The sequence below is a fragment of the Eriocheir sinensis genome, unplaced genomic scaffold, assembly GCF_024679095.1.
Source record: "Eriocheir sinensis breed Jianghai 21 unplaced genomic scaffold, ASM2467909v1 Scaffold1106, whole genome shotgun sequence".
NCBI lineage: Eukaryota > Metazoa > Arthropoda > Malacostraca > Decapoda > Varunidae > Eriocheir > Eriocheir sinensis.
This window is the reverse complement of record NW_026110415.1, coordinates 11,614-39,372: the sequence shown is the minus strand read 5'-3', so window position 1 is coordinate 39,372 and position 27,759 is coordinate 11,614. Positions and strand designations below refer to the sequence as shown.

At 43.6% G+C, this 27,759-nt stretch overlaps 1 protein-coding gene across 1 annotated transcript in view; it reads left to right on the top strand.

Annotated features, from left to right (window-relative positions):
* Window positions 1–21,732, top strand: part of LOC126989232 (tRNA dimethylallyltransferase-like) — a 70,611-nt gene extending 48,879 nt beyond the window's left edge. Inside the window, exons 3-5 of the mRNA XM_050847866.1 lie at window positions 227–365; window positions 8,691–8,945; window positions 21,613–21,732. Coding sequence (XP_050703823.1) covers window positions 227–365; window positions 8,691–8,945; window positions 21,613–21,717 — 499 coding nt within the window. The 3' untranslated portion in view covers window positions 21,718–21,732. The remainder of the gene's footprint in view (window positions 1–226; window positions 366–8,690; window positions 8,946–21,612) is intronic.
* Window positions 21,733–27,759: the final 6,027 nt, after the last annotated feature.

The following is a 27,759-nucleotide window of genomic DNA, read 5'->3' as shown; positions in this document are numbered from 1 at the left end:
CCCACCTCACCTGTCCACTTTTCCTCCTCCTCCTCCACCTTCGCCTTCGCCTTTGCTGTCCTTCATCTTCCACCTTTGATTAGATAGTTAGTGTAGCTTGTCACAAACAGCCTCGTAAGGACCATCAGGTATGCTGTTGTTTGTTCTTCCTGTGTGTTCCTTTGTGTTCGTGTTCCTCCTCCTCCTCCTCCTCCTCCTCCTCACACACCTGTCTTCTCCTCGGCAGGTCGCTTCAGGTGTACGAGCAGACGGGTCGGCCACACAGTTACCTGCTTAAGGAACAGAGGGGGCAGAAGGGGGGCTCGGGTCTTGGGGGGGCGCTGCGATACCCCCACTCCCTCATTCTCTGGATCACGTGCGACCAGGTGGGTGAAGTAGTAGTAGTAATAGTAGTAGTAGTAGTAGTAGAAGTAGTAGTAGGGTAGCACTTCTTCATCTTTCCCTTCTTTCCCTTCTTTCTCTTCCTCTCTCTTTCTTCTTCTTCTTCTTCTTCTTCTTCTTCTTGCTGTTGATGTAGTGGCAGTAGTAGTAGTAGTAGTAGTAGTAGTAGTAGTAGTAGTAATTGTTGTAGTAGTAGTAGTAGTAATAGTAGTAGTAGTAGTAGTAGTAGTAGTAGTAGTAATTGTAGTAGTAGTAGTCATAGGTTAGTACTTTTACATTTTATTTATTTATTTTTAACATCATTACTATTATTTATTGTTCTTTTGTTTTACCTGTTCACGTTATCCTTTGTTTTTCAACTTATTTTTCTTTATTTTTCCTTTCATCATCATTCCTTTATTTATTTATGTATTTATTTATTTTTGATTTTGTTTTTCATCTACTTTCTCCGTTTTTCTTCTTTATCCTTTTCTCCCTCTACTTCTCTTTCTTCGCACGTCTCCTCCTCCTCCTCCTCCTCCTCTTCCTTTCTTCCCACTTCAAAGGTATTATCCCTCTAGATCCTAATCCTCCTCCTCCTCCTCCTCTTCCTCTTCTTCCTCTTTTCTATGTAACAGGCAGCATCTCTCTCTCTCTCTCTCTCTCTCTCTCTCTCTCTCTCTCTCTCTCTCTCTCTCTCTCTCTCTCTCTCTCTCTCTCTCTCTCTCACTTTGAAGAGATCGTTTGCCTTCCGCGTATAAGAATAGAAGGAAACAAGAAAAGAGAGAGAGAGAGAGAGAGAGAGGATAAAAATATAACCTGCTGTGGTCATTTACGCACGTGTGTGTGTGTGTGTGTGTACGTGCGTCAGTCAGTCAGTCAGTCAGTCAGTGAACCCGCCTGTTTCACATACATATATTTTTACGCACATTTTTTTCTTTAATTTCAGTCGGTTACTCAATCAGTCAGTCAATCAATCAGTTGTTTAGTCACTCAGTCAATCTAATCAGTCAGTCATCTAATCAGTCAGTCAATTAGTCAGTCAGTCAGTCAGACATCTAATCAGTCAGTCAATTAGTCAGTCAATCAGTCAGACATCTAATCAGTCAGCCAATTAGTCAGTCAGTCAGTCAGACATCTAATCATTTAGTCATTAGTCAGTCAGTCATCTAATCATCAGTCAATTTGTCAATCACCCATCTAATCAGTCAGTCAATTAGTCAGTCAGTCAATCAGTCAGTCAGCTTGCTAATCTTGCATTCCACTTTACTTTTATTTATTTAGTTTCTTTTAATTCTTTCTCAACTGAAGCTGGTCAGTCAGTCATTGTCACTCAGTAAGTCAGTCAGTACATTCACTTAGGCATTTTTTTTTTATTTAAGATGTGTCAGTCAGTCAGTCAGTCAATCGGTTAGTCAGTCAGTCAGTACATTCACTTAGGCATTTTTTTATTTATTTAAGATGTGTCAGTCAGTCAGTCAGTCAATCGGTTAGTCAGTCAGTCAGTACATTCACTTAGGCATTTTTTTTTATTTAAGATGTGTCAGTCAGTCAGTCAGTCAATCGGTTAGTCAGTCAGTCAGTCAGTACATTCACTTAGGCATTTTCTGCTTTAAGATATGTCAGTCAGTCAGTCAGTCAGTCAGCCAATCAATTGATCAGCCACACTCAGTCAATCAGTGAGTCAGTCAGTCGCTCAGTCAAGCAATCAGTCAGTTAGCCAGTCAATCAGTCAGTCAGTCCATCCACTTCGAGTTTTTTTTTTTTTTTTTTTAACAAACCACATGAGAGAGAGCTCAACAGACTTCATTCCATTTATAACTCTCCCTATTGAATAAAACAGGACGTGTGTGTGTGTGTGTGTGTGTGTGTGTGTGTGTGTGTGTGTGTGTGTGTGTGTGTGTGTAAAAATAGATCACATTGAGACTCTTCGCATCTTCCTATAAATCTTCCTCAACTTACACACGATCCGCCTCAACATCTGTCAGTCAGTGTTGAGGAGTCTTAGGGAGGGAAAGGAAGGAGGAGGAGGAGGAGGAGGAGGAGGAGGAGGAGGAGGATAGAGAGGAGAGTGGGGAAGAGAAGCAGAGTAAAGGAGGTATAGAGAAGAGAAGGAAAGGAAAGGAACGGAAAGGAAGGGACGAGAGGAGATGAAGGGAAGGAGAGGGGAAAAGAGGAAAGGAAAGGAAGAAAAGGAGGAAGAAGAGAAAATAGTGAAGAGGGGAGAAGATGAAGAGAAGAAAAGGGGGAAGAGAAGGAGGGGAAGAGAGGAAAGGAAAGGAAGAAAGAGAAGAGGAGGGAGAAGAGAAAATAGTGAAGAGGGGAGAAGGTGAATGGAAGAAAATGGAGAGGAAAGGAGAAGGGGAAGAGATGGAGAGATGAAGTATGTGGAAAAGGAAGGGAAGGAAAGTGAAGGAGAAGAAATGGAAGGAGAATGAAGGACAGAAAAGGGAATGGAGAAATTAAAAAGGGAAGGGAATGGAAGGAAATGAAGAAAAGAGAAGGTAGTGAAGAGGGGAGGAGGTGAAGGGAAGAATAGGGGAGAAAAAGAAATAAAAAAGAAAGGGATGGAGAAAAGAGGAAAGAAAAAGGAAGGGAGAAAAGAGAAAAGAAGGGAGGAGAGGAGAGGAAAGAAAAGAGAATGTAGGGAAGAAAAGAAAAGGAGAAAAGAGAAGATAAGAGAGAGGAGGTGAAGGGAAGAAGAGGGAAGGAAAAAACAGGAAAGAAAAGAGAAAGGGAGAAAAAAGAAAAGATTAGGAAAGTGTGTGTGTGTGTGTTTGTTTGTGTGTGTGTGTGTGTGTGTGTGTGTGTGTGTGTGTGTGTGTGTGTGTGTGTGTGTTGAGGGTATTCGAAAAGGGACAAAACAAATATAGAAATAGATTTGTACTTAAACGTTTTCCTTTCATCTTTTCCTCGTTTTCCCTTCATAGATTTTTTATTATTGTTTTCTTTGCCTGAAACTTCTTTATCACGCATCTGACCCCCCCCCCCTCTCTCTCTCTCTCTCTCTCTCTCTCTCTCTCTCTCTCTCTCTCTCTCTCTCTCTCTCTCTCTCTCTCTCCCCCCTTCACACACACACTTGAACCTTTCCCTTCACAATCTCCTCGCCCTAGTCTTTTCTCCCTCGCCGCGCATGTCACTATCTTCCCTATCAACTAATTTACACGCGATGACAAAATATTCTCATTCGTCCTCTCCCATGACACAAACAAACTCCGATTGTCCGACTCGGCTAAATGTGCGCGTGGGTGGGTGGGTGGGGCGCATAGTGGGATCCCCTTGTACAGTTCTGCCGCGTGTCTTCCAGCGCACGATGTAGGAATGTTCTAATATAAGTAAAACCATGGCAAATATGATCAGCAAATATGCATACACATTTAATCTTTGTATTATAACGTATGAAAGAACAGTTAACTTATTATGGATAAGATATTTATAAGCATATAAAGAAACGTGGCATACGTATTTTACAGTGTTGCTAAAAAATGCTATACTTATTATTGAGTTTCCCTTTCGTTTTGGGATGTGTAAGTAGTTTCACAATTATATTTAGATTATATCGTGAAGGATAATGAAAGCAAGCTGCATAGTGTTGATTAAAGGTTTTATTAGTATATGACAGTTTGGCAGCCCTCTGGAGGCAGCGATGCACGGGCCGGAATTCCCCAGCTGTCACGCTTTCGCTTTTCTTGCATGACTGCCGCACCGATGACAGGGTCTGCTGCCTGTGCTGACCCCAGAAGATGTCTAGACGGTATCGCACTAAGCCGATGCCTGTCCGTGCGAGTTTTGACCGGGACGAGAATATTGTGGTGTCTTGTGGGTCTAGTGGGGGAAGGGAGGGCGGGTGGAAGTAGATCTCTGTGACGGGGGTTGTGGAGGAGGGACTTGCCGAATTTGGTGAGGTTTGCCTGGTATCGGTCCTGTAGGGTGGGCATACTGCGCCAGACACCGCCCTCCAAAGCTACTATTTTTTATCGTTTTTTAACCAATTTTCTTTCTTTCTTTTTTTTTTACAGCAAAGGGAGACAGTTCAGGGGGCACAAAAGCAAACATTAAATGAAAAAAAAAAACCCCTTCTCACTCGTCTCCCTCTTCATAAAAAAATATGTTACCTGTTGATGTTTTCGTCCGGATATGGACCTATGTTTGTTTGTTTTTTGCCCTTAATTTCAGCTTGTTTTTGTTTTTTCTTCCTTTCCCACGATTATTAAAAAGATATTAGTATTGCTAGATTAGTGAGTACGCTCTCTCTCTCTCTCTCTCTCTCTCTCTCTCTCTCTCTCTCTCTCTCTCTCTCTCTCTCTCTCTCTCTCTCTCTCTCTCTCTCTCTCTCTCTCTCTCTCTCTCAAAATGTCTCTTATTCTGTCAAAAGCATGCACAAGAGAGAGAGAGAGAGAAGAGAAAGACCATTTCTCAATATTAAAGTAACCCATTCCTTACTACTACTACTACTACTGCTACTACTACTACTACTACAACCACCACCACCACCACCACTATTACAACCACTATCTATACCTAACCTGACTTATCCATAGCCCAGATGTAACCTAAACTTACCCTACAAACCCTAATCCAGCCTTTATCCAAACTCGTTGATTTATTCCTATCCTAACCTAAGTACCCTAACCTATCCTGACCTTACTATCCTAACCTATCCTGACCTATCCTAACCTATCCTGACCTATCCTAACCTAACTACCCTAACCTATCCTTACCTAACCTTACTATCCTACCCTATCCTAACCTATCCTGACCTTACTATCCTGACCTATCCTGACCTAACCTAACCTATCCTGACCTATCCTAACCTAACCTATCCTGACCTATCCTAACCTAACTACCCTAACCTATCCTAACCTAACCTTACTATCCTAACCTCTCTCTGCCTCCCTTTCTCTTCCTCCTCTCCTCTCTTCTTCCCTTTTCTCTCCTCTCTGCCCTCCCTTTCTTCCTCACCCTCCTCTCTTCCCCTTCATTTTCTCTCTCTGCCCCTCCCTTTCTCTTCCTCACCCCTCTCTCTTCTTCCCTTCATTTTCTCCTCTCTGCCCCTCCTTTCTCTTCCTCACCCCTCCTCTCTTCTTCCCTTCATTTTCTCTCCTCTCTGTCCATCCTTTCTCTTCCTCACCTCTCCTCTCTTCTTCCCTTTCTCTCCTCTCTGCCCCTCCCTTTCTCTTCCTCACCCTCTCTCTTCTTCCCTTCATTTTCTCTTCTATGTCCCTCCTTTCTCTTCCTCCACCCTCCTCTCTTCTTCCCTTCATTTTCTCTTCTCTGTCCCTCCCTTTCTCTTCCTCACCCCTCCTCTCTTCTTCCCTTTCTCTTCTCTCTGTCCCTCCCTTTCTCTTCCTCACCCCTCCTCTCTTCTTCCCTTCATTTTCTCTTCTCTGTCCCTCCCTTTCTCTTCCTCACCCCTCCTCTCTTCTTCCCTTCATTTTCTCTTCTCTGTCCCTCCCTTTCTCTTCCTCACCCCTCCTCTCTCTTCTTCCTTTCTCTTCTCTCTGTCCCTCCTTTCTCTTCCTCACCCCTCCTCTTCTTCCCTTCATTTTCTCTCTCTGTCCCTCCTTTCTCTTCCTCCACCTCTCCTCTCTTCTTCCCTTCATTTCTCTTCTCTGTCCCTCCCTTTCTCTTCCTCACCTCCTCTCTTCTTCCCTTCATTTTCTCTTCTGCCCCTCCTTTCTCTTCCTCACCTCCTCCTCTTCTTCCTTCATTTCTCTCCTCTCTGCCCCTCCTTTCTCATCCTCCTCTCCTCTCTTCTTCCCTTCTCTTCTTCCTCCCTCCTCTCTTCTTTTCTTCCTCACCCCTCCTCTCTTCTTCCTTCATTTTCTCTTCTCTGTCCCTCCCTTCTCTTCCTCACCCTCCTCTCTTCTTCCTTCATTTTCTCTTCTCTGTCCCTCCCTTTCTTCCTCACCTCTCCTCTTCTTCCTTTCTCTTCTCTGTCCCTCCCTTTCTCTTCCTCCTCTCCTCTCTTCTTCCCTTCATTTTTCCTTTCTCTTCCTCCCCCTCCTCTCTTCTTCCCTTCATTTTCTCCTCTCTGCCCCTCCCTTTCTCTTCCTCTCCTCTCTTCTCTCTTCTCTGTCCTCCCTTTCTCTTCCTCACATCTCCTCTCTTCTTCCCCTTTCTCTTCCTCACCCCTCTCTCTTCTTCCCTTCATTTTCTCTTCTGTCCCTCCTTTCTCTTCCTCCTCTCCTCTCTTCTTCCCTTTCTCTTCTCTGTCCCTCCCTTTTTCTTCCTCACCCCTCCTCTCTTCTTCCCTTCATTTTCTCTTCTCTGTCCCTCCCTTTCTCTTCCTCACCTCTCCTCTTTTCTTCCCTTCATTTTCTCTTCTCTCTGTCCCTCCCTTTCTCTTCTTCCCTTCATTTTCTCTTCTTCCCTTCATTTTCTCTTCCCCTCCCTTCTCTTTCTCCCTCCTCTCTTCTTCCCTTTCTTCTCTTCTTCCTTCATTTCTCTTCTCTCTCCCTTTTCTCTTCCTCCACCTATCCTCTTTTCTTCCTTCATTTCACCTCCTTCTTCTCTTTCTTTTCTCCCCTTTTTTTTCTTTCTCCCCTTTTCACCTCCTCCCCTCTTCACTATTTTCTCTTCTCTTCCCTTATTCTCTTCTCATTTCTCCATCTCTTTCTTCCTTCCCTTTCCTCTTTTCCCCTCTTCTTCCCTTCATCTCTTCTCGTCCCTTTCCTTTCTTTCCCTTCCCTTCCCTTCTCTCCTATACCTCCCAAAAGTAACAATCTAACAACCCCAATCTAAGCTCTTATTTCATTTATACATTCAAGAAGGGGGTTTGATTATGTCCATGGATAGTGAGGTCAAGCTGGGTTGGATTTGCAAGATCTGCCTTGTACGAGCTTACCAGCCTCTTGCAGACTCCTTACGTTCTTGGATTGTATGATAAAATATTTTGTCGCCCAAGTTCACATATTTGCCAAGGCTTTTGTAGGAGTTTTGGGCATTTCCAGGAGTAGTTTTGTGACCCTGGTGGTAGTTTGACCGTTCCTCTGTACCATGAACCTAAAGAAACACTCATTAGAATCCGATTGACCCCCTCTTTGACCTTCAGAAATAGATGAAATATATGTTCTTATTTCCCTAACCTAACCTATCATACACTTGCCCTGACTTGTGCTAATCTACCCTAACATATCCATAACCTAGCCTAACTTTACCGTAATATAACCATAACCTAATCTACCGTATACATAGCCACACCCAACTCTAACGTATCTGAATGTGACCCTAACCTAACCTATCATACCCTTATCCTGACCTGTGCTAATCTACCCTAACATATCCATAACCTAACCTAACTCTACCGTGATATAACCATGACCTAATCTACCTCACACATAGCCACACCCCACTCTAACCTATCTCAATGTCACCCTAATTTAACCTATCAAACCCTTACCTTAACTAACTTAACCTAACCTAACCTAACTCTACCGTAATATAACCATAACCTAATCTACCTTATACATATCCAAACCCTAGTCTAACCTAACTTAATGTCACCCTAACCTAACCTAACCATCCCTCCCCTCAACGGAAAGTCCTCTACCTTAACATATCCATAACCTAACATAACCATAACCTAACAAAACTCTACTGTGATAGGCCTATAACCATAACATTATCTACCTTATACATATCCACACCCAACTCTAACCTAACCTAATGTCACCCTAACCTAACCTATCATACCCTTACCCTAACCTAACCTAACCTAACCATCCCTCCCCTCAACAGGACGTCCTCTACCCTAACATATCCATAACATAACCTAACCTAACCTAACTCTTCCATAATATAACCACAACCTAATCTACCTTATACATAGCCACACCTAACTCTAACCTATCAGTGTCACTAACCTATCATTAACCTAACCTAACCTAACTCTTCCATAACATAACCATAACCTAATCTACCTTATACACCATCCCTCCTCTCAACAGAAAGTCCTCTACCTAACCTAACCTAACTTCCATAACATAACCATACCTAATCTACCTTATACACACCCAACTCTAACCTATCTGAATACCTAACCTAACCATCCCTCCCTCAACAGAAAGTCCTCTACCTAACTCATAACTAACCTAACTCTTCCATAATATAACCATACCCTAATCTACCATATACATACCCAAACCAACTCTAACCTAGCTTAATGTCACCCTAACCTAACCATCCCTCCCCTCAACAGAAAGTCCTCTACCCTAACATATCCATAACCTAACCTAACCTAACCTAACTCTTCCCTAATATAACCACAACCTAATCTACCTTATCTGAATGCCACCCTAACCTAACCTAACCATCCTTCCCCTCAACAGGACGTCCTCTTGAAGCGCCTGGATGACCGAGTGGATGAGATGATCGAGCGCGGCCTCCTGCAAGAACTCCTGGACTTCCACGCCTCCTACAACAGCCGCCGCCTTCAGGACGGGGCGGCGGCTGACTACACCTGTGGCATCTTCCAGAGTATCGGCTTCAAGGAGTTCCATGAGTTCCTGGTGCTGCCGGAGGAGGAGAGGGAGAGCGAGAAGGGACTGAAGCTGTACGAGGCGGGGGTGGCGGCCATGAAACTGGTGAGATGGTGTGGGGGAAGGGGTGGAAGGGTAAAAGGGGAGGTGGGGGAGTTGCTGCATGGAGGAGGGGAAGGTAGATGAGTATAGGGTCCTAACATTCCCAGATTGTTATGCTCCACACCTGGTATTCACCGGTTTTCGACACTTAAAAATTACTTAAAGACATCAGAAAGTAAAGATTTTAACCCGGTAGCAGCGACGGGCCAAATTTGTGGCTTTACCGTGTAGCAGTGACGGGCTAAATTTGTGGCTTTACCGTGTAGCAGCGATGGGCCAAATTTGTGGCTTTACCGTGTAGCAGTGACGGGCCCAAATTTGTGGCTTTACCATGCAGCGACAGAGCTAAATTGTGGCTTTACTGTAGCAGCGACGGGACAAATTTGTGGCTTTACCGTGTAGCAGTGACGGGCTAAATTTGTGGCTTTACCGTGTAGCAGCGACGGGACAAGTTTGTGCCATGATATAAACCCCCCAAAATAGATGTGGGTCATGTGCTTGTGTGTGGTCGGGAGTCATATATGTGATACCCAATTACCCATGCACATGAACATACTTTGAAAACCAAGCAAATTCAAGACTACGTTAAATGAGGTAGAATGAGAGGTGTGATCAGAACGCCCTTTGACAGACTGGCAAAGGAAGGTGTGTGTGTGTGTGAAGTGTTGATAGGAACATAATGCAGGTATCAAAACAGTACAAACGAACACACAAAACACCTGCGGAAATCACTTAACCCAGACAGTATGATGAACCAGGTATGCAAGCTAGACTGACGGAGGAAGGCACGCAGCGATGAGAGTAGCAAAGTGAAGGAAGAGGAGGAGGAGGAGGACAGGCGCAGCGGAAAGATGAATCACAGCAGGAGTTGGCACGGCGAGCAGACACAGCGGAAGACAGAGGTGACAAATTGGACCCTATCATTGTCCTCACGTTTCTTCCCCTTGAGCTGAGAGGAAAATTTAATGTAAAGAGATGAATTGAGGGGATGACATGAGGAGGAAAATTCAACCTCTATCATTGTCTCCATTATTGCAACATTTGGCATACTATAAGTCACTGCCAGGGTATGCTTCTTCCCCTTGAGCTGAGAGGATATGTAAAGAGATGAATTCAGGAGATGACATGAGCAGACAAATTCATCCTCTATCATCGTCTTCATCGTGGCAGTGTTTGGTGTACTATAAGTCACTGCCAGGGTACGTTTCTTCAGGGTTGGAAAAATCATGATTTAAAAAAAAAACTTATTTATTTGATTTAAATCAGATTTTTTTATTTAAATGACTTTTTTTTGCATTAACCCTTGTTTTTTTCCAAAGATTATTTGTTTCAGTCTTATGGGGCCATTTTCTTGTATTAAACTTGGCCAATATTCAATGAAAGCATACTTTAATATACATTGCCCAAGATGAGTTATTCACATAAAAATCATAAGTAGGACTAATACTTCAATTTTTTATGCTTGTGAATGTTTTCCTTGTAAGAGACAGCAATGATTCACTGGTGCCTGACTTGTAAGAGACGGCAATGATTCACTGGTGCCTGACTTGTAAGAGACGGCAATGATTCACTGGTGCCTGACTTGTAAGAGACAGCAATGGTTCACTGGTGCCTGACTTGTAAGAGACAGCAATGGTTCACTGGTGCCTGACTTGTAAGAGACAGCAATGATTCACTGGTGCCTGACTTGTAAGAGACAGCAATGATTCACTGGTGCCTGACTTGTAAGAGACGGCAATGATTCACTGGTGCCTGACTTGTAAGAGACAGCAATGGTTCACTGGTGCCTGACTTGTAAGAGACAGCAATGATTCACTGGTGCCTGACTTGAGAGACAGCAATGATTCACTGGTGCCTGACTTGTAGAGACAGCAATGGTTCACTGGTGCCTGACTTGTAAGAGACAGCAATGATTCACTGGTGCCTGACTTAAGAGACAGCAATGGTTCACTGGTGCCTGACTTGTAGAGACAGCAATGATTCACTGGTGCCTGACTTGTAGAGACAGCAATGTTTCACTGGTGCCTGACTTGTAAGAGACAGCAATGGTTCACTGGTGCCTGACTTGTAAGAGACAGCAATGGTTCACTGGTGCCTGACTTGTAAGAGACAGCAATGATTCACTGGTGCCTGACTTGTAAGAGACAGCAATGGTTCACTGGTGCCTGACTTGTAAGAGACGGCAATGGTTCACTGGTGCCTGACTTGTAAGAGACAGCAATGGTTCACTGGTGCCTGACTTGTAAGAGACGGCAATGGTTCACTGGTGCCTGACTTGCTACAGGACCAGTACAGGACCAATGCAGGAGTAGACTTGATACTTTTCCTCTACAACTGCTTCACACGTTTTTCCTTCTTTCTTAAATCATTTTATTTAAATCAAAACAACCCTGCACTTCTTCCCTTTGAGCTGATAGGAAATGTGAAGACTTGAATTGAGATGACAAGAGCGGACAAATTCAACCTATATAATTTTCTTCATTATTGCAACATTTGGCATACGAATAGTCACTTCCAGGCTACGTTTCCTCCCCTTGAGCCGAGATGACACGTGAAGACGTTTCATAAGCCTGACCCTCATTCCTCGACTTTAAACATACGACTTGATAAATAGATGGTAAAAGAATGAAAGGTGACGGTGTGGTGAAACGACTGCAATGTAAATGAAAGGAGACAGTGTGGCAGATATGAATGGAAGGTGATGTGGCGTTGGGGGAGGTGTGGTATGCAGGCAATGTGACAGACTGACAAGGGAGTGCTTACAGAGGTGACTCACTGATGCTACAGCTGTGAAGGGAATGCAAATCAACATACTTGGAACACTTGTGGAAACCATTTAACCCGGTAGCAGCAGGGATCATGTTTCTTAATGGTCCCTCTAAGCGAGAAAAATGAGAAAAAATAATCACTCACAAACCGTTTCATAATATATATCAACGCATTTGTGATCAGATTATGTATCATCTATTTTGGGGGGGTTATATCATGGCACAAATTTGGCCCGTCGCTGCTACACGGTAAAGCCACAAATTTGGCCCGTCGCTGCTACACGGTAAAGCCACAAATTTGGCCCGTCACTGCTACACGGGTTAAGACAGAGAGGTCGAGGAGTGATGCAAGAGGAAGGTTAATATGCAGGTAATGTGGAAGAGTGAGAGGAAAGTGTGCGGAGGTGGTAATGGGATATTGAAGACACTTAAGAGATATATATTGAAAGATTTGAGATTATGTGGGTGGGTATAGGGAAGGGTTATGGTAGGGGTGCATGGGAGGAGTGTAGGGGTAAGGATGGGGGAGAAGGGTTATGGTATGGGTGTATGGATGGGAGTGTATGGGGTGAGAATGGATGGGAGAGTGTAAGGGTGTTTTTTTTTTAACAACAAATATATGGAAGGGTTATGGTAGGGGTGCATGGATGGGAGTGTAGGGGTAAGAATTGGGGAGGTTGTGAAGGGGATAGGGGAGTGTTTTTTTTATATATATACAAGTTGGCACAAGGGCAAAAAAAAAAAAAAAAAAAAAGGCCTATTACTTGTCGCCCCCACAACAGAAGATAGTTTAGAGTGGCTAATTTCGGGGTCTTTCCTTTCCTTTTCTTTTCTTTTTCTTTCTTTCTTTCTTTCTTCCTTCCTTTTATTATTTTTTTAAGATGAGATACTTGAAGATTTGAAGTGCGGTATTTATAGTGTTGAGGAGATATTTTTTCTAGTCGAGATGATTACGAATTTTTGTGACCGGAATTGAGGAGTTACGTAAAGATAAGAAGATATTTAAGTGCTGGGTCGAGGAGATAAAACTTGATGAGATAATTGAAAGATGAGTTGAGGGAACGTTCATTGTGTAGAGTAGCAAGGAAGGGATGGAGAGGAGATGGAAAGAAAGGGAAGGAGAAGACAGGGAAGGGGAGAGGTGGAAGGAACGACCCAAAACTTGAGATAATTGAAAGATGAGTTGAGGGAACGTTCATTGTGTAGAGTAGCAAGGAAGGGAAGGAGAAGAGATGGAAAGAAAGGAAAGGAAAAAACAGGGAAGGCTATGAAGGAAAGGAGAAGGAAGGGAAAGTGATGGAAAGAAAAGACTCAAAACTTCATTCCATTGTAAGAGTTGAGGAGGAGAAAGAAACAATTAGCAGGCAAGTTAAAATGATGAGTTGCGGAAGACAAAGAAACAATTAGCAGGCAAGTTAAAATGATGAGTTGGGGAAGGGAAAGAAACAATTAGCAGGCAAGTTAAAATGATGAGTTGAGGAAGGGAAAGAAACAATTAGCAGGCAAGTTAAAATGATGAGTTGAGGAAGAGAAAGAAACAATTAGCAAGCAAGTTAAAATGATGAGTTGAGGAAGGGAAAGAAACAATTAGCAAGCAAGTTAAAATGATGAGTTGAGGAAGAGAAAGAAGCAATTAGCAAGCAAGTTAAAATGATGAGTTGAGGAAGGGAAAGAAACAATTAGCAAGCAAGTTAAAATGATGAATTGAGGAAGGGAAAGAAACAATTAGCAAGCAAGTTAAAATGATGAATTGAGGAAGGGAAAGAAACAATTAGCAAGCAAGTTAAAATGATGAGTTGAGGAAGGGAAAGAAACAATTAGCAAGCAAGTTAAAATGATGAGTTGAGGAAGGGAAAGAAACAATTAGCAGGCAAGTTAAAATGATGAGTTGGGGAAGAGAAAGAAACAATTAGCAGGCAAGTTAAAATGATGAGTTGAGGAAGAGAAAGAAACAATTACCAAGCAAGTTAAAATGATGAGTTGAGGAAGAGGAAGAAACAATTAGCACGCAAGTTAAAATGATGAGTTGAGGAAGGAAAGAAACAATTAGCAAGTTAAAATGATGAGTTGAGGAAGAGAAAGAAACAATTAGCAGGCAAGTTAAAATGATGAGTTGAGGAAGGGAAAGAAACAATTAGCAAGCAAGTTAAAATGATGAGTTGAGGAAGGGAAAGAAACAATTAGCAAGCAAGTTAAAATGATGAGTTGAGGAAGAGAAAGAAACAATTAGCAAGCAAGTTAAAATGACATCTCCAGACAAAAGACATTATGTAGCAAATAGCCTAAAAAAATTGCACTTGTCAGCTCCTATAATTATGTTACTTAGTGCCAGAGAGAGAGAGAGAGAGAGAGAGAGAGAAAAGGAAAAAGGAAGGGAAGGACAAGAAAAGAAAGGAAAGAAACGAAGGAAGGAAGAAAATACAGGAGAGAGAGAGAGAGAAGGGAAGGAAACGAAGGAAAGGGAAGCAGAGAGAGAGAGAGAGAGAGAGAGAGAGAGAGAGAGAGAGAGACCATTTCAACTTTTCATTACTTGTTTTCATGGACCTCTTATCGACCGTTTTTGTGATCTTGTAACTGTAATAGGTGAATCAATAACTGAAACTAATATTATACTGTGTGTGTGTGTGTGTGTGTTTGGGGTGAGGATAGGATAATTGAGAATTGTGAAGGAGGTGAAGGAAAGGAAAAGAGAAGGAAGGGAAGGAGAGATGGAAAGAAAAGGGAAGACTGTGTGTGTGTGTGGGGGGGGGGGGGGGGAAGGAAAGGGTAAAATAGAATAATGGAGGAGCTGAAGGAAAGAAAAGGGAAGGAGAGGAAAAGAGAAGGAAAGAAAAGTAAGGAAAAGATAGGGAAGACTAAGAAAGAAAAGAGAAGGAAAGAAAAGTAAGGAAAAGATAGGGAAGACTAAGAAAGAAAAGAGAAGGAAAGAAAAGTAAGGAAAAGATAGGGAAGACTAAGAAAGACAAGAGAAGGAAGGGAAGGAGATGAAAAAAAGGAATGACTCAACAAAACTTCATTCGATTTATAGCTACAGAACAAAACATGTGTGTGTGTGTGTGTGTGTGTGTGTGTGTGTGGGAGGAGAGGGGAGGAGGTGAAGGAAAGGAAAGGGAAGGAGAGGAAAAGAGAAGGATGGGAAGGAGAAATGGAAAGAAAAGAGATGGAGAAGGAGATAAAAAGAAAAGACTCAACAAAACTGTGTGTGTGTGTGTGTGTGTGTGTGTGTGTTGGCATTAGTATCGGCGGAGGCAGGTGGTGGGTGCATTGCCGCTGTTCTTATCTCCCTAACTTTGGCCATTGACCTGCTTATGGGGGGGGGTAGGGAGGGGAGGGGTAGGGGGGGCAGGTATTGGTGGGCATGTAAGGATAGGGTGGGATAGGGGTGGGGGGGGGAGAGTTTTCAGTGGGGTGGATGGGAGGGTTTTGATGGGACTGGGTGGGTATAGGGGAGGGATATGGATGGGAGGGTAGTGAAGGGAATGGGGCAGTGTAAGGGCAAGATATGGAAGGGGTGTAGGGGAAGGATGGGAGGGTAGTGAAGGGGATGGGGCAGTGTAAGGGCAAGGTATGGTAGGGGTGTATGGATGGGAGTGTAGGGGAAGGATGGGTGGGTAGTGAAGGGTATGGGGCAGTGTAAGGGCAAGGTATGGTAGGGGTGTAGGGGAAGGATGGGAGGGTAGTGAAGGGGATGGGGGAGTGTAAGGGCAAGGTATGGTAGGGGTGTATGGATGGGAGGGTAGTGAAGGGTATGGGGGAGTGTAAAGGTAAGGTATGGTAGGGGTGTAGGGGAAGGATGGGGGATAGTGAAGGGATGGGGGAGTGTAAGGGCAAGGTATGGTAAGGGTGTATGGATGGGGTGTGAGGGGAAGGATGGGAGGGGGTAGTGAAGGGGATGGGGAGTGTAAGGGTAAGGTATGGTAGGGGTGTGGGGAAGGATGGGGGGTAGTGAAGGGGATGGGGAGTGTAAGGGCAAGGTATGGTAGGGGTGTGGATGGAAGTGTGGGGAAGGATGGGAGGGTAGTGAAGGGTATGGGAGTGTGGGGTAAGGTATGGTAGGGGTGTATGGATGGAAGTGTGGGGAAGGATGGGAGGGTAGTGAAGGGTATGGGGGAGTGTAAGGGTAAGGTATGGTAGGGGTGTAGGGGAAGGATGGGGGGGTAGTGAAGGGTATGGGGGAGTGTAAGGGTAAGGTATGGTAGGGGTGTATGGATGGAAGTGTAGGGGAAGGATGGGAGGGTAGTGAAGGGGATGGGGGAGTGTAAGGGCAAGGTATGGTAGGGGTGTAGGGGAAGGATGGGAGGGGTAGTGAAGGGTATGGGGGAGTGTAAGGGCAAGGTATGGTAGGGGTGTGGGGGGAAGGATGGGAGGAGGGTAGTGAAGGGGATGGGGGAGTGTAAGGGCAAGGTATGGTAGGGGTGTATGGATGGAAGTGTAGGGGAAGGATGGGAGGGTAGTGAAGGGGATGGGGGAGTGTAAGGGTAAGGTATGGTAGGGGTGTATGGATGGAAGTGTAGGGGAAGGATGGGAGGGTAGTGAAGGGGATGGGGGAGTGTAAGGGTAAGGTATGGTAGGGGTGTAGGGGAAGGATGGGAGGGTAGTGAAGGGGATGGGGGAGTGTAAGGGCAAGGTATGGTAGGGGTGTCTGGATTGAAGTGGGGAAGGATGGGAGGGTAGTGAAGGGGATGGGGGAGTGTAAGGGCAAGGTATGGTAGGGGTGTGGGGAAGGATGGGAGGGTGAGTGAAGGGGATGGGGGTGTGAGGGTAGGTATGGTAGGGTGGATGGATTGATGTGTAGGGGAAGGATGGGAGGGTAGTGAAGGGGATGGGGGAGTGTAAGGGCAAGGTATGGTAGGGGTGTATGGATGGAAGTGTAGGGGAAGGATGGGAGGGTAGTGAAGGGGATGGGGGAGTGTAAGGGCAAGGTATGGTAGGGGTGTATGGATGGAAGTGTAGGGGAAGGATGGGAGGGTAGTGAAGGGTGTGGGGGTGTAGGGGGTATGGTGGGGTGTATGGATGGAAGTGTGGGGAAGGATGGGAGGGTTGTGAAGGGTATGGGGGAGTGAAAGGGTAAGGTATGGTAGGGGTGTAGGGGAAGGATGGGAGGGTAGTGAAGGGTATGGGGGAGTGTAAGGGTAAGGTATGGTAGGGGTGTATGGATGGAAGTGTAGGGGAAGGATGGGAGGGTGAGTGAAGGGGATGGGGAGTGTAAGGGTAAGGTATGGTAGGGGTGTGGGGAAGGATGGGAGGGTGAGTGAAGGGGATGGGGGAGTGTAAGGGCAAGGTATGGTAGGGGTGTAGGGGAAGGATGGGAGGGTAGTGAAGGGGATGGGGGAGTGTAAGGGCAAGGTATGGTAGGGGTGTATGGATGGAAGTGTAGGGGAAGGATGGGAGGGTAGTGAAGGGTATGGGGGAGTGTAAGGGTAAGGTATGGTAGGGGTGTATGGATGGGAGTGTAGGGGAAGGATGGGAGGGTAGTGAAGGGGATGGGGGAGTGTAAGGGCAAGGTATGGTAGGGGTGTATGGATGGGAGTGTAGGGGAAGGATGGGGGGTAGTGAAGGGGATGGGGCAGTGTAAGGGTAAGGTATGGTAGGGGTGTAGGGGAAGGATGGGAGGGTAGTGAAGGGGATGGGGGAGTGTAAGGGTAAGATATGGTAGGGGTGTGGGGAAGGATGGGAGGGTAGTGAAGGGGATGGGGGAGTGTAAGGTATGGTTATGGTGGGGTGTGGGGAAGGAGGGGAGGGTAGTGAAGGGGATGGGGGAGTGTAAGGGCAAGGTATGGTAGGGGTGTATGGATGGAAGTGTAGGGGAAGGATGGGAGGGTAGTGAAGGGGATGGGGGAGTGTAAGGGCAAGGTATGGTAGGGGTGTAGGGAAGGATGGGAGGGTAGTGAAGGGGATGGGGAGTGTGGGGTAAGATATGGTAGGGTGTATGGATGGAGGTGTAGGGGAAGGATGGGAGGGTGAGTGAAGGGGATGGGGAGTGTAAGGGCAAGGTATGGTAGGGGTGTATGGATGGAAGTGTGGGGAAGGATGGGAGGGTAGTGAAGGGGATGGGGGAGTAAGGGTAAGGTATGGTAGGGGTGTGGGGGAAGGATGGGGGGGTAGTGAAGGGGATGGGGGAGTGTGGGGAAGGTATGGTAGGGGTGTATGGATGGGGGTGTGGGGAAGGATGGGAGGGTAGTGAAGGGGATGGGGGAGTGTAAGGGGAAGGTATGGTAGGGGTGTATGGATGGGGGTGTAGGGGAAGGATGGGAGGGGTAGTGAAGGGGATGGGGGAGTGTAAGGGGAATGTATGGTAGGGGTGTATGGATGGGGGTGTAGGGGAAGGATGGGAGGGTAGTGAAGGGGATGGGGGAGTGTAAGGGCAAGGTATGGTAGGGGTGTATGGATGGGGGTGTAGGGGAAGGATGGGAGGGTAGTGAAGGGGATGGGGGAGTGTAAGGGCAAGGTATGGTGGGGTGTATGGTTGGGGTGTAGGGGAAGGATGGGAGGGTAGTGAAGGGGATGGGGGGAGTGTAGGCAAGCAAGGTATGGTGGGTGTAGGGAAGGAAGGATGGGGGGTAGTGAAGGGGATGGGGGAGTGTAAGGGTAAGGTATGGTAGGGGTGTATGGATGGGGGTGTAGGGGAAGGATGGGAGGGTAGTGAAGGGGATGGGGGAGTGTAAGGGTAAGGTATGGTAGGGGTGTATGGATGGGGGTGTAGGGGAAGAATGGGAGGATAGTGAAGGGGATGGGGGAGTGTAAGGGCAAGGTATGGTAGGGGTATATGGATGGGGGTGTAGGGGAAAGATGGGAGGGTAGTGAAGGGGATGGGGGAGTGTAAGGGCAAGGTATGGTAGGGGGTAGGGGAAGGATGGGAGGGTAGTGAAGGGGATGGGGGAGTGTAAGGGTAAGCTATGGTAGATATCTTTATTTTATTTATTTATTTGTTTTATAGGAAAGGAGGAAGGAGGGGAGAGGAGAGACTTAGGAGGTAATGAAGACAAAGAATAGAACAGGAGAGGAAAGGAAGAAAGGGAAAAAGATTAGAGGAGAGAAAGGAGGAAAAGAAGAGGAGAGGAAAGGGGAGGGGGGATAACATTCACGGACAGCATAGAAGAAGAAAAATGTAGAAGAAAAACAACACTAAAAAAAGATAAAAGTAGAGAGTGGTGAAAAGAGATCAATTTCGTGTGGAGAGAGATGTCCTAATACTCTCCCCTCTCATCTATGGGGGGTGGGGGGGGGGTCACTGGGTACCTGGGTTCAAGTATGAGGCCAAGTACTGCACCTGTGTACCTGGGCTCTGGTTTGACGAGGGTATAAGTAGTAGTAGTGATGATAATAGAACCAACAATCGCATGACCTGTTTTGTTAATTGAGTCCAGCGTTGTATCTCTGAACACCTTTCTTCTTTTTTTCTTCTTCTTTTTCCTCTTCTTTTTCCTTTTCTTTTTTTTCTTCTTTGTCTTTTTCTTCTTTTTCCTCTTCATCTTCTTTTTCCTTCTTTTTTTTCTTCATATTTTTCTTTTTTCCCCTTCTTTTTCTTCTTCTTCTTTTATTTTCACCAACTAATTTTCCTTGACCGATCACAAACACTAACACACTCCTTGCCCTTTGTTATTTGCGTATTTACTTGCCTCTCTGCCTATGCTAACCATGTTCCTTCTCGTTAGACTCAGGTAAATATTCCTTTCAATCATGTGGCAGTTAATGTTTTTAGAAGTAAACGGAATTGTGTGACCGTTGAAATGAGAGTAAGAAAGTTGGGTTATATTACAGTTTCGTTAAGAGTAAGGAAGGAAAATCGTATAACAGTTAAACGGAGAGTAAGAAGTAGACTCACATGACTGTTATGAGTAAAGATAGACATGTGATGGCTAGATTATATTAACCCCTTGACTGTGGATTTCCTACAAGCAGACATCACCAAGCTACAGGAATGGAACAAAAAGTGGCTGCTACAATTCAATGAAGAAAAATGTAAAGTCCTGCACCTTGGGAGGGGATATCCAGCACACCAATACCACATGGGAAACACTCCACTATCCACCACAGAGACAGAGAAAGACCTGGGAGTGTATGTTACCAGGCTACCAGTGAAGGCGAAATCCGTGCAAATCGCAGTGGACGGATTAAAGGAAGTTAGCAGAATCGTGTCACAGTGATATCGGAAGTACTAGAATCGTATGGCAGATAGTTAGGAGAATCATTTGACAGGTTTATAGTCCTTAGAGGCTTAGAAGAATGTTACAGGGAAATTGCGAGTAGTTAGCAGAGGTTAAAATCATTACAAACGGTAGGGGAGAGAGTGTGTGTGTGTGTGTTGAGTGCTAGTGTGAAGGGAAGAAAGGAAGGAAATGAAAGGAATTGGGAAGACAGGAGAAAGAATGGAAAGGAAGGGAAGGGAGAAGGAGAATAAAGGAAGAAGGGAAGAGATAAGGAAGGGAAGATAAGAAAGAAGGGAAGGGAGAGGAATTAGGAAGAAAGGAAGGGCTCATTTTCAGGCCATTAAATTCTGTGTGTGTGTGTGTGTGTGTGTGTGTGTGTGCGTGCGATTTTGTTTCTCTCGTTTTTGTCCTTTACCTGCTTCCCCTTCTTTCTCTCCCTCTCCCTTCCTCTCTCTGTCCTCTCCTCCTTTCCCCTGCTCCCTCTCTCCTTCTCTCACCATAGATACAATGACTCAACTCTGCTTCGTGGTACAGTGGTTAGCACACTCGGCTCACAGCCGAGAGAGCCCAGGTTCGATTCTCGGGCGGAGTGGAAAAATTTGGGCGGCTTTTCTGATACCCTACGCCCCTGTCCACCCAGCAGTGAATGGGTACCAGGTATTAATCGGGGGTTGTGTCCTGTCTCCTGGGATCTGTTCCCTTCTATAATTCCTTCCCCTTCTGTCTCTCTCCGGCATATGACCACAGATGTTCGATCGAGCTAATAGGGTACTGGGATTTATTTCAAGGAGCGTAAGCAACAGAAGCCCCGAAGTCTTCCTCAAACTATATTTAGCATTAGTTAGACCTCATCTTGACTATGCGGTTCAGTTCTGGTCACCCTACTATAGAATGGATATCAAAATGTTAGAATCGGTGCAGAGGAGGATGACTAAGATGATTCAGGGGTTGAGAAACTTGCCATACGAGGAAAGACTCAAACAGTTAAACTTGCATTCTCTAGAAAGGCGAAGGGTGCGTGGAGACATGATCGAGGTTTATAAATGGATGAAGGGCTTTAATAAGGGAGACATTCATAAGGTTTTGTTGGTAAGAGAACCGGGTAGGACACGAAGTAACGGGTTTAAACTGGATAAATTCAGATTCAACAGGGACATAGGCAAAAATTGGTTTACTAACAGGGTGGTGGATGAGTGGAATAGGCTTAGCAGTCATGTGGTGAGTGCCAATACAATTGTCACATTCAAAAATAGACTAGATAAATTCATGGACAGCGATATTGGGTGGGGTTAGATACACGGGAGCTTAGGGTCAAAGGAGCTGCCTCGTACAGGCCTACCGGCCTCTTGCAGACTCCTGCGTTCTTATGTTCTTATGTTGCGCCGACTAAACGAAACTTTCCAACTTTTCTGTCCCTCCTCCTCCTTCTTACCCCCCTTGCTCTCTCCCTTCTTGCCCCGCGCTCGCTCCCTCTCCCTGGCTCTCTCTTCCTTTTTCTGTTCCTCTCCTCTTTCCCCTTCCCTCTCCCTTTCTGTCCCTCTCCTCCTCCTTTTCCCCCTCACTCTCTCCCTCTCCCTTTCTCTCTCTCCCTTTCTATCCCTCTCCTCCTTCTTTTTCCCTTCGCTCTCTCCCTTTCTCCTCCTCCCTCCGTAGCTACAATGACTCAACCCTATCATTGCATTTCATCCTTGGTTCCCTTCAGACCTAACAGGCAGTGCCACTTTGTCACTCACGCCAGTCTTCCCTCGGCAGGCCACGCGACAGTACACCAAGAAGCAGCTCAGGTGGATCAAAAACCGCTTCATCACGCCGTCGGACAGGAAGGTGAGGGCTCAGAAAAGGTGGTGGTGGTGGTGAGGTGAGGTTAGGTTAGGTGAGGTTAGGTTAGGTTAGGTTAGGTTAGGTTAGGTTAGAAGAGAAAAGGGGAGGGGGAGAAGAGAGGAGGTGTTGGTGAGGTGAGGTTAGGTTAGGTTAGGTTAGGAGAGAAGAGAAGAGAAGAGAAAGGAAGAATATAGGAAAGGAGAGGAGGTCAGGTTAGGTTAGGAGAGGAGAGAAGAAGAGAGATTGGAGAGGAGAGGAGATAGAGGTGAGGTTAGGTTAGGAGAGGAGAGAAGAAGAGAGATTGGAGAGGAGAGGTGATAGAGGTGAGGTTAGGTTAGGAGAGGGGAGAAGAAGAGAGATTGGAGAGGAGAGGTGATAGAGGTGAGGTTAGGTTAGGAGAGTAGAAGAGAAAAGGAGGAGGAGGAGGAGGAAAGAATATAGGAAAGGAGAGGAGGTGGAAGAGGAGGAAAAAGATGAAAGGAAAGGAGAGAAGGGAGGAGGAGAGGAGAGAAAGAGAAGGTAAAGAAGACAAAGAATAGAATAGGGGAAGAGGAGAAGGAGGAAAGAGATGAAAGGAAAGGAAAGAAGAGAAAGGAGGTGAAGATTAGAAGAGGAATAAAGAAAGAAAGGAAGGAAAGAAAGACTTGGAGATAGAATAAAAGAGGAAAAGAGAGGAGAGAAAGGAGGAAAAGAAGAGAGAGGAGAGGAGGAAAGGAGAAAAGGGAGGAGGATAACACAGGGACAGCAGCATCTCAGTGACAGGTAAACAGGAGGAGAAAGAAGAAGAAAAAGAAATAGGCATAGAAGGAATATTGGAGAAAGAAAGAAAGTAAGATTAGAAGAGAATTTGGAGATAAAGAGAGTGAAGAGACTAGGAAAGGACAGGAAGGAAGAAAGAAAGGAAGGAGAGAAAGACTAGCAGAGAGAATAAAAGAGGAAAAGAGAGGAGAGAAAGGAGGAAAAGAAGAGAGAGAGAGAAGAGAGGAAAGGAGAAAGGGGAGGAGGATAACACAAGGACAGCAGCATCTCAGTGACAGGTAAACAGGAGGAGAAAGAAGAAGAAAAAGAAATAGGCCTAGAAGAAATATTGGAGAGAGAAAGAAAGTAAGATTAGAATAGAATTTGGAGATAAAGAGAGTGAAGAGACTAGGAAAGGACAGGAAGGAAGAAAGAAAGAAAGGAAAGAAAGACTAGCAGAGAGAATAAAAGAGGAAAAGAGAGGAGAGAAAGGAGGAAAAGAAGAGAGAGGAGAGGAGGAAAGGAGAAAAGGGAGGAGGATAACACAGGGACAGCAGCATCTCAGTGACAGGTAAACAGGAGGAGAAAGAAGAAGAAAAATAATTAGGCATGGTAGGAATGTTGACAGCTTGTGATAGTAACCTTCCCCAGACTGGCAACACTGGGCTAAAATAGGGGTGTTGCGTCATGGTCATTGGCAGGTGTCGGTAGGCTAGTGTAGGGGCAAAAGCCTTTCTCTCTCTCTCTCTCTCTCTCTCAAAGATTCACTATATATATTTGGCTTATGCTCAAAGATTTCTAGTATTCTCTCCCTCCCTCCCTCTCTCCCTTGCTCTCCCTTTTCCCCTCTTTCCTTCTCCCTTGCTCTCTTCCTTTCTTCCTGTCCCTCTCCTCCTCCTCCTTCTTCTCTCCTTTCCTCTCCTCCTTTCTCTCTCTCTCTCTCTAACTCTATTATTGCATTAAATCTTCTATTCTGTCGTCTAAACATGTGATAGTCTTAACAAATCTGCCTGTCTGTCTGTTTCTTGTCTCGTAACTCTGCTGGCCTCTGCAGACTCATACGTTCTTATGTTCTTATCCTATCGGCCATCCGTGTCACATTTGTCTGCCTCGTGTTTTGCCAGCCGTGTGTGAGTTGTCTGCTGGCTGTTTTCTGTCTGTTCTCGCCACTCACTCACTCCTGTTTAAATGTTTCTTCCTTCGTTTCCCTTTTCACACGTCCACACACTGTTTTCTTTCTGTTCACGCCACTCAATCACTCCTGTTTAAATGTTTCTTCCTTCGTTTCCCTTTTCACACATCCACACTGGCTCTCGTTTAAATGGTCTCTTAGTTAGTTTGCTTTCTTATATTTTAATGCCAGTATTTCTATTTTCCTGTACTTAATTAAATATGTTCACTCGCTCTGTCTTGTTTAACCCGTCCGCTGTGATTGGCACGGATTTGTCCTTCACTGGTAACCTGGTAATGTGAACTCCCAGGTCTTTCTCTGCCTCTGTGGTGGATAGTGGAGTGTTTCCCATGTGGTATTGGTGTGCTGGATATCCCCTCCCAAGGTGCAGGACTTTACATTTTTCTTCATTGAATTGTAGCAGCCACTGTTTGTTCCATTCCTGTAGCTTGGTGATGTCTTCTGGTAGGAAATCTGCAGTCAAGGGGTTAACTGCTTCCTTAATTAGTTTTCTTTTTCACACCCTTACCTTGTCTTGTTCAATTAAATGCTTCCTTGTTTTGCTCTTCCTCACACCTGCACACTTTCTATTGTTCAAACACTCTTATATTCTCCTTTCCCTGATCCTACCTCAAGATGACACCTGGAATTTGCCTTCCCATATTTTTTTTTGTCTGACCTTCTCTGTTCCATCATTCTCCTTGTTAACAGATTTTTATGTGTGTGGGCAAGGCAGCCAGGCCTGAGCCAGGACATCAAACAATAAGAGAACTGTTTCAAACACATGCCATTATGTTTGCAGCATTCATAGTCTTTAGTTTTTGCTCATTTTCTGTTGAGTCATTCATTAGGTGACAGTTTTGGGGCAGCTGTATAGCTTCTCCTCTCCTCCTGCTGCTGGCTGGTGTACACTGGTGGACAGAAATACCAATACCTTTCGCTGCAGCAGTGGCTCCCAAGCCCTCCTCACCCCGGGTGTTATTTGCATGCCTACAAAAGTAATATTCCATTTGAAGATGGTCTAATTTCTCATTTTAAACATAATAAACCACATATAGTACCATAGATTAATCTATTAGCTTAAAAATAGTATATAACTCATTACATGAAAAGCAAATATAAATTAAGCAATTAGATTATCATTTATCTATTAATAATGTAAATAATAAAATTTGCCACACACACTCTGCCCCCCATGAAATTGGGGTGTGGCAGCCAGGCTGGGAGCCTGCTGTAGACCCTGGTGACACAGTAGCTCCTCCATTCAAAGAGTCACACAGGGCAGGGGAGGCCAGGCAGAGGCTGAGGAAGGGAAACAGAGTCAGGGATGAGCTGGCGGGAAAGCAGGGTGACTGCCTCCTGACAAGGGCTGCAGAGTTATAAATATTTCCTCTGCACCCCCACACACACACACACATGCACACACACACACACACACTCCAAGCAAAACAACATGACTTATTTTCCCCAGGTTCATTACTGCAAACACGACGCCCCACCAAGACATAACTATTTGGTGTGTCCCTGGCCTGGCATACAGTTTCCCAGTAGCCACACCTGCAGGCAGTGCTGGGCCTTGCCTGCTTGCCTCCCCACTTTCACTTTCCTCAGTCCTCCATTTAGCCTGACAGGTGTTGAGGGAGGAGGAGAAAGACATAGTATATTTCTTTTGTTTGCTTGTTTTTATTATTCAACGTGTAAACCATCTGTTTCATTTACTGTACTTTCAACACCCTCCCTCACCTCATGTCCTCAATTTGCATGATTGCCTAAGAGAAATTACTTTAACATTTTAGTTATTTATATTCTTAACTTCAAGTTTTGTTATTCAAGTAGTGTTCATTATAAATACATGTACAATGAAATACAAAGAACTTTTTAGCTTGAGTCAAATTGGAGTTCAGTAGCTGCCTGAAGAGAGGTTGTAAGTATGTGGTATAAGTGTATGTCCAGTAAAACCTAAAAGCACAGGTAGCTAGCTGGTTTTAAGTGTGGTTTTAGTAAGATTTAAGTAAAGGTTTGTGAAGCTTTTTTTTAGCTGTTTACTGTAAAAAAGTATGCTGTCCAATATATTTTTTTACAGTAATGGAACAAGGTTAGCGTGACATCAAAAACACTAAGGCGAAAGAACGAAAAAAGAGTAAAAAGTGAAAAATAGGCTTTGAAAATAAATATAAAAACGGGAATTTCTGCAACTTATGAAAAAAAAAATCTGCCATTATAGTATGCAATGATAAAATGTAAAAAGCGAAAATTAGGCATTGAAAATAAATATAAAAACAGAAATTTCTGCAACTTATGAAAAAAAAATCTGCCATTATAGTATGCAATGATAAAATGTAAAAAGCGAAAATTAGGCATTGAAAATAAATATAAAAACAGAAATTTCTGCAACTTATGAAAAAAAACATCTTCCAGTATGCAATGATAAAATAGGCTTTGAAAATAAATATAAAAACAGGAATTTCTGCAACTTATGGAAAAAAAAAATCTGCCAGTATGCAATGATAAAATAGGCTTTGAAAATAAATATAAAAACAGGAATTTCTACAACTTATGGAAAAAAAAAATCTGCCAGTATGCAATGATAAAATAGGCTTTGAAAATAAATATAAAAACAGGAATTTCTGCAACTTATGGAAAAAAAATCTGCCAGTATGCAATGATAAAATGTAAAAAGTGAAAATTAGGCATTGAAAATAAATATAAAAACAGGAATTTCTGCAACTTATGGAAAAAAAACATCTTCCAGTATGCAATGATAAAATAGGCTTTGAAAATAAATATAAAAACAGGAATTTCTGCAATTTACGAAAAAAAAAATGACCGATAAAATTTGGACGGACTATTTATTATTTTTTCTTGCTAATTGCCGTCAGCAGAACTTGGACGTGTAGTTGTTGCTGTAATGTAAATCGTTATAGTGTCACTTGTCTGAGGGGAAGAAAATGTCTGGTTGATATAGCAGTGAGTCGGCGTTTCCTCCTCCTTCACGCCTGCCATACTTATTGTCACTGTTGTTTCCTTTGGTTTGATCATTTTTGGATGTTCTTTTATTATAACTTTTCATGATGGGTATTGAATTTAACTTTTTTATATAGCTTTCATAGATTGAATTTCTTTATACTTTTATCATTTTTCATTTTATTTTATTTTTTTACTTATTTTTTCTTACTTTTTTATAATTTCATGACATGGATTGAATTTCTTTATACTTTTTATCATTTATTTTTGTTTTACGTATTGTTTTATAATTTCATGACAAGGATTGAATTTCTTTATATACTTTTATCTTTTTATTATTATTTTTTCTTCCTTTTTTTAATAATTTCATGACAAGGAGTGAATTTCTTTATACTTTTTATCATTTTGTTTTTACTGATTTTTTTTTTATAATTTCTTGACGGATTGAATTTATTTATATACTTTTTATCTTTTTTTATTTTTTCTTCCTTTTTTTAATAATTTCATGACAAGGATTGAATTTCTTTATATACTTTTTATCTTTTTTTATTATTATTTTTTCTTCCTTTTTTAATAATTTCATGACAAGGATTGAATTTCTTTATACTCGTCACTTTTAGTTTCTTATATATTTTTTTACTCTTTTAGTCATTTTATTTATTGTTTATTTATTTATTTTACTTGTGACCTAAAATATATTCTTCTTTAATAGTCGTTTTGATCTTTCTCTTTTTAATGCGCTTAAGGAATCAGACCAAGCAGTTAAAAATATGTAAAGATTAAAATAAAATAATAAAAAAATAATAATAAAGTAAAATAAAATAATAAAATAAAATAAAATAAAATAAAATAAAATAAAACCTACCCTATGCTACTCCCACAAGAATAAGATAAAAACACAATAAAATTAGTATCATTATTATTATCATTTCCTTAACTTTCCCCTGAGCTATTAAGAAACACAACCAACCAGTCTTTCATCCACTCAGCCTACTATCATTATCATCGTCACCATCATCATCATCATAATCACCACCATTACCATCATTATAACTCACAGACAGGGACAGTTTTAGGGCAGGTCATCTAACGCCAAACATCTTAACAAAACAGGAAAATGATGACAGACTTTCGGTGACGATGACGATTGTTCCAACTCACCACAACACACACCTCTTTCCTATAGTCCCTCCTAATCCCTTAAG